Source organism: Carassius carassius, chromosome 9 (assembly GCF_963082965.1).
Source record: "Carassius carassius chromosome 9, fCarCar2.1, whole genome shotgun sequence".
NCBI lineage: Eukaryota > Metazoa > Chordata > Actinopteri > Cypriniformes > Cyprinidae > Carassius > Carassius carassius.
Window position 1 is genome coordinate 32,977,328 of NC_081763.1, and position 6,997 is coordinate 32,984,324.

The 6,997-nt window shown below is 34.2% G+C and overlaps 1 protein-coding gene across 1 annotated transcript; it reads left to right on the forward strand.

Annotated features, from left to right (window-relative positions):
- The first annotated feature begins 3,606 nt into the window (after window positions 1-3,606).
- Window positions 3,607-6,736, forward strand: LOC132149658 (telomerase RNA component interacting RNase-like). Its single transcript, XM_059559055.1, has 3 exons — window positions 3,607-4,100; window positions 4,248-4,325; window positions 6,395-6,736. The coding sequence occupies exons 1-3, from the start codon at window positions 3,813-3,815 to the stop codon at window positions 6,500-6,502; spliced, it is 474 nt and encodes a 157-aa protein (XP_059415038.1). The 5' UTR covers window positions 3,607-3,812; the 3' UTR covers window positions 6,503-6,736.
- The last annotated feature ends 261 nt before the right edge of the window (window positions 6,737-6,997 follow it).

The window sequence follows — 6,997 nt, forward strand, 5'->3', positions numbered from 1 at the left end:
CACAGTATTATCCTGTTAAAACTCAAATGAAGTATAGATGTGAACTGCACTTTCTGCAACTCACAACCAGAACCTGTTTTGCATATTGTGTGGCATCGTGTTCATACAAGAAAACCAGTTTGCCAGTTCACTGTAAACTTCATTCATAATCACTTTAAGCTTTGTTTTAAAGATGTTTTGTTTTTGTTGTGTTTGCAACCTAATTATTTTGCTTGCCAAATATCTTATTCACAAAAGCAAGATTATGAAAGATTGCCCCCATTTGTATTACTTTCAAGAAGTTATTAAATCCTTGTCACCTTCCAGGAACTGAAACTTTGAATGTATGTTCACTTTTTGGTGTTTTTGTATAATTTTTCAGTTTAATTTTTCTGTTTCATAGGAAAGATTGTTGTTTTTTCTTATGTGATCTGTTTAAAAAAAAATCATTTATTTATCTATAAATGTTTTTATTTTTTTTTGCTGTTATTATTTTATTTGTATTTATTTTTATCACTCTTTCTCACTTCTTAAATAAAAAAATTTTTAAAAAAAACTTAAATCTGCTCACTTTAGGTTATTGGCTGGTGCCTTCTAGTGGTCACACAACAGATCTGCATCACAAGTGCTGTTTTTTCTATTTTTAAAAACGTCAGAAAAACTCAATAAGTGTACATTTTTACAATTTTGACATTTTAATAAATTCTCCACATTTAAGAACAGGTGGATATAGACCTTGTTAAATTACTGCAAAATGTGATGCTAGATAGATAGATAGATAGATAGATAGATAGATAGATAGATAGATAGATAGATAGATAGATAGATAGATAGATAGATAGATAGATAGAAATGTAAGTGTGAAAGAAGAATAAGTAGACTAAGTATGAGTAACCAAATAGTTGCTTGTCTTGTCTTCCATAGTATGGGGGGGGGGTGCTATGGAAGTCAATGTATGGAAGCCCGTTTCACCATAAAATATATATATACAGTACAGACCAAAAGTTTGGAAACATTACTATTTTTAATGTTTTTGAAAGAAGTTTCTTCTGCTCATCAAGCCTGCATTTATTTGATCAAAAATACAGAAAAAAATGTAATATTGTGAAATATTATTACAACTTAAAATAATAGTTTTCTATTTGAATATACTTTTAAAAAAATAATTTATTCCTGTGATGCAAAGCTGAATTTTCAGCATCATTCCTCCAGCCTTCAGTGTCACATGTAACATCAGTCTATCACATGATCATTTAGAAATCATTCTAATATTATGATTTATTATGAGTGTTGGAAACAGTTCTGCTGTCTCATATATTTGATTAATAACAGGTTAAAAAGAACTGCATTTATTCAAAATAAAAATAAAAATCTAATAATATATTTTCTTTACTATCACTTTTTATCAATTTAACACATCCTTGCTGAATAAAAGTATTGATTTTATTTAAAAAAAGAAAGAAAAAAAAATTACTGACCCAAAATTACTGACCAGTAGTGTATATTATTATTACAAAATATTTATATTTTAAAAACATAGCTTCTTCTTTTTTTTTTTTTTTTTTACTTTTTATTCATCAAAGTATCCTTAAAAAGTATCACATGTTCTGAAAAAATATTAAGCAGCAGAACTGTTTCCAACTTTGATAATGAATCATCATATTAGAATGATTTCTAAAGGATCATGTGATAATGATCCTAAAAATTCAGCTTTGCATCACAGAAATAAATGATAATTTAAAGTATAATAAATTGTAATGATATATCACAATATTACATTTTTTTCTGTATTTTTGATCAAATAAATACAGGCTTGATGAGCAGAAGAAACTTCTTTCAAAAACATTAAAAATAGTAATGTTTCCAAACTTTTGGTCTGTAGTGTATAAAAGGTAGTTGTGGATTCTTTTGTACCGCAATTCTGACTTTTTTCTATTTAAATCCTTACTTTCATTTGCAATACTTTTTTTTTTTTTTTTTTTGAAGTTCTGACTCTTTTTCTTAGAATTTTTACTTTTTTGGAGTTATGACTTTTTTTATTTTGCAATTCTGAGTTTTCTCGTAATTCTGACTTTCTTTTGCTATTTTGACTTTTTTTACTTTCATTTGCAATTCTAATGATTTTCCCGCTAATCAGATTTTTATAATTTTCTTTTTTCTTTTTTTGGAGTTCTGACTTTATCTCGCAATTCTGACTTTTTTTTATATATATCTTTTTTAGTTTTAAAACTCTTATTTTATATCAAATTTCCATTCATTTGTAGAAAGCGAGGGCCGAGCTGAGATGATTGTCTGTGAGATGAGCAGCAGATGCTAGCGTTGAGTATTAAACACATCTCTGTACCTCACTCTTCATCAGAAGGTCACCGGAGAGAGATCTGGATCAGGTTCAGGTCCGGCTCAGTCCTTCCTGGCCCAGCAGAGACAGTGGACGCAAGCCCACAGAGGCCTGTCCCGATAAACCCTTCACGTCGCTTCACGTCTGTCTGTCTGTGATCGTCCTGCTGAGAACAGAGACAGGATGCAGTTTGTCTGTTATTTTTAGTCGATCCAAACGTCAGTATGTAGTTGAGTATGAGAAATGTGCTTTTATTATTAAACATATTGCACAAATCAGTACTTGAAATCAGTCAGATGAATCCGAGCTTTGACAATGGAAGTAGTTTTATTGTTAAAATACTTCATTTCTATTATGTTACATCATTAAAAAATGTCTTTCTTCTCACTACTGTACTGTTAGATGCTTTTGTTAGATGTACATTTGCTTTATTTTGATCAAATTTAGCTAGATGAGTTAGTTTAACCCTTATTCAATCATTTTTATATATTGTACTGTTATATGTATTAAATCATTTTATTTTATATAAATCAAATCAAATATTTTTTTAAATATTTTAATCAAATTTAGTCACATTAGTTAATCTTATTTTGTCATTTATATATTTTTGCATCTTTTACACTGTTTCTCAAATCTATCTATCTATCTATCTATCTATCTATCTATCTATCTATCTATTGATCTTGTAAATGTGAGGAATAAAACATTTCTACCTGAAATGCAAGTCAAATCTTGGTCAAAATAAGCTTTCTAAATTAATTAAATCATAATCCATAAACCCCTGTGTTTCTGCTTCTTTTTTTTACATTTTTACTACTAATCTTGCTGCTGTAATTATTACACGTGCTGCATTATATGTTTACATGGATAATAAAACTATGAAATAAGTAAAATAACTTCACTTTAAAAATGGTGGTATAAATAATGTTAATTCAGAAACTGCTAATCGCAAATAATTACAAAGAAAGGGCAAGTAGCACATTGAATTCAACGTGAAATTTTGAAGCTGAAAGATAAAAATTGTGATTTCTTGTCTAATATATTCAATTAAACATACATACTTATTGAAGGCGTTATATTCAGTGACTGCAGTTCTTCCTCCGGCCTGCAGGCGGCGGTGCGCCGCTCAGAGCTCTTTACCGCTGGCCGCAGATGAAATGCAGTATGGTATGGCCCCCCCTTTACTGTCTATATGGCGGAGCGACGCTGAAATACAACAAAACTGTGCGAAAAAAACCGGGATAAAACCCCCAAACTTGCGAATTCCTCCCGCGATCCGGCAGATGAGCGAGTATTATCACACGCGGGCCCGCGGCTCAATAATCGCGCTTGCCGCTGACGGTGTTTCCGTTTCGTCGCGACACTTTATAATCAAATAACCAGGCAAACCAACGTATCATTATTTCGTTTTCACCTGTGTTACGTTTAAACGCGCGATAATAAAACAGACGTGAACGTAAAGGCTTTATTTATTATTTTACCAGGCAGAAAAACGATGGAAAAAAAGCAACATAAATCAGACAGACATCCTCACCATCAGCAGTCCCCCAGCAGCAGCAGCAGCAGCGGGGAGTCCGGGGGCAGCAGCCCGGCCCACGGGGCGCCCACAGCGGCCAACGCCTTCGCCAACGACGGCAGCTTCATGGAGCTGTTCAAGAAGAAGATGGAGGAGGAGAGAAGGAAGAGACAGACCGAGGAAGAGGAGGAGGAGGACAAGAAGAAGAGCTCTGCTGCTGCAGGTCAAGCGCCTCAGGACAAGAAGCCGCTTGGAGGGAGTAGCTTTGTAAGAACGACAGTGGACGCGCTTTAGTTTAGCGTAACACATACATACACACACATAGAGAAAGAGAGAGAGATTCGGGCTCTGTTCGGGTCCCTGCCGCTTCCTGAAGCCCGTGTAACGCTGTCAGTCTGTCCCTGTTTGACTCAGGTGGGCAAGCGGAGAGGAGGCGCGAGACTGGCGCTCAAGACCGGGATGGTGGCCAAAAAACAGAAGCTCGACTCCGAGGTGAGAGATGTGCTCTCCGGTCATGATTTAATAACGGCTAAAATTATCTTGTTATTTGTATAAGAATGGAAAAAAACACCAGTATAATTTTCATTATGACGTTATTTCATGGCGCAAATCCATACAGTAGCGCTCACAGAATTTAAATATTTCAACGGCTTCTGGATTAAATTAGGCCGTTGCTATGCAACAGACCAACGGTCCGCGGCGCGTTTTATGGAAGACCGTTTCTGTTAACGTTAATACCGATACCTTTTAAATACAATACTAATAAACTTAAAGGGTTAATTCACCCAAATATGAATATGATCCCTTAAATTGCTCGCCATCAAGTCAAACTAGGTGTATGACTTTCTTCTTTCACACAAAACCAATCGGAGTTATATAAAAAAATATAATCTTAATGTCACTCAGTGGCTGTTTGCAGTGCTTCAGTCCAAAAGAAGTGAAATAAAAAGCACCCATCCATAAAAAAAGTGCCTCACACGGCTCCGGGCGGTTAACAAAGACCTAAAGCGAATCCATGCGTTTTTATAAGAAAAATATCCATATTCAAAATGTAATAATCACTTTAGTGTAGCTTTAATGCAACTTTGGTTGAACTTCTGTTTGTACATGTTTAAAATACAATTACTGTAATGGTAACCATGGAAATCTACAAAAACTGTAGTTGAACTACAGTAAAACAAGGTTCATTTTCAATGAAAGGCTGTTGTACACACAAAATGTGTGATTTATATTAGCGTTAACAGTAAAAATATAAACAAACTACACAAAAATGTTTTGTTTGCTAGCAAACAAAACATTGATATATTGAATGTCCCATTTTTTTCCATAACGATATTCCTTTAGACGTTTTCAAAATGTTCATATACTTTATAATACTGTACAAATGTGTAATTGTTAGTTAAATATCAATTTGTGATTTCCGATATTTTGCAAAGCGTATTAGCATATTATTTAATTCTTACATGGTTTCCTAACAGTCTAGCAGTATTAAAGCAAAGTATTAAAAGAGTCATTTCCAAACAAACTTGTTTTTATGATAGTTTTTGACTCTCTTCGACCTTTTTAATTTTTAATTAGTAGGCTTTTGCTACTTTACCTTTAAAGTCGGCATGAAACGGAAGTTGAGATTTTCATTTTTTCCTTGCTGTGACGTATATCCGAGTTAAACGGCTTCTGAAATTAGAAAAAATGTAGGGGCGGGGCTTGGTTTCGTTGATTGGTTCGTTGGAGGTTGGGCGTTGCAAACAAAATGACACTGACAAGTTTCTCTGAGAGGCGGTGCAGAAACGAGACAGACACCTATAGCCGCACCCTTTCGCCATGGCACGTGACCGAAAGAGAAGAGAGGTCGTTTCGAGGGGGGATGGTAGGGTAATGTATTTGATTAAAGATTATAAGGGTAAATGAATTTAAAAAAAATAATTAAGTGCACAGATAAATCATTTATAATAAACACTACAATATTACATATAAAAAGATTTGTCAAATTTGATTTCATGCCGACTTTAAAGGATGCGTTCACATCAAGAATAAAACTTTCCTGATAATTGAAAAGAAATGTAAAGTTTTTAAGGAAAACATTCCAGGATTTCTCTCCATATAATAGACTTCAATGGGGATCAACGGGATGAAGGTCCAAATTGCAGTTTTAGTGCAGCTTCTAGCAAACAATTGGTCATTTGTGGTTAAAAAGTGTTTTATTTATTTTTTAAGAAAAAAACTGCTATTTGGACTTTCAGCCCATTGATTCCAATTGAAGTCCACTATAAGAAAATGACAGTTCGTTTTTAATGTTTTTGAATTAATTCTTGTCTGCAAGGCTGCATTTCATTTTTTTGCATCAATTTTTTTTATATGGGTGTGTCAAAATGTAAATTATTCATGTGATCAAAGCTGTATTTTCAGCATCATTACTCCAGTCTTCAGTGTCACATGATCTTCAGAAATCATTAATTATATGCTGATTTGCTGCTCAAGAAACATTTCTGATTATTATCAGTGCTGAAAACAGTTCATATTTTGGTGGAAGCTGTGATACATCTGTGTGTTTGTTGATGCAGATGGAGACTGGGAAAGGAGACGCCTGGACTAAATACATGGCAGAAGTGAAAAAGTATAAAGCGCATCAGTGTGGAGACGATGATAAAACCAGACCGCTGGTCAAATAGACTGAACTGCTTCACACTGTCTGTTCCTCTCCTTCAGCTCTTCATTTCCAGGTCGAGTTTTTTTTCCTGTGCACCGTGTTTGATGGGTTCTGGATCTTTTTGAGACATTATAATTTAGTCCGTGGCATCAGAGCGATCTCGTTCACCTTGCTGATATTTTGTACTCGACATGTTTGGTTCTTGAATGTCACCTGATGAAGATTGACGATGATGAATTAAACTCACCGTACCACAGTATCTGTATCTGACTGTGATGTTCAGGTGGTTTCCATTTTACACACTTCACCACCAATAGGATGCCATGCTTTGTCTTTCTATAAATGTTGCATGTTTTTCAAATAGCATCAACTAGTTTAATAGTCAAGTTGCTTTAACTCTTCATGGTTCTCAATAGAGCCCTGAATTTCAGCCTGGGACCAAATGGGCCCCCGACATTTTTTTTTTTTTTTTTTTTTTTTTTTTTTTTTTACAGCCCTCGGGCAAATTTTTACCACA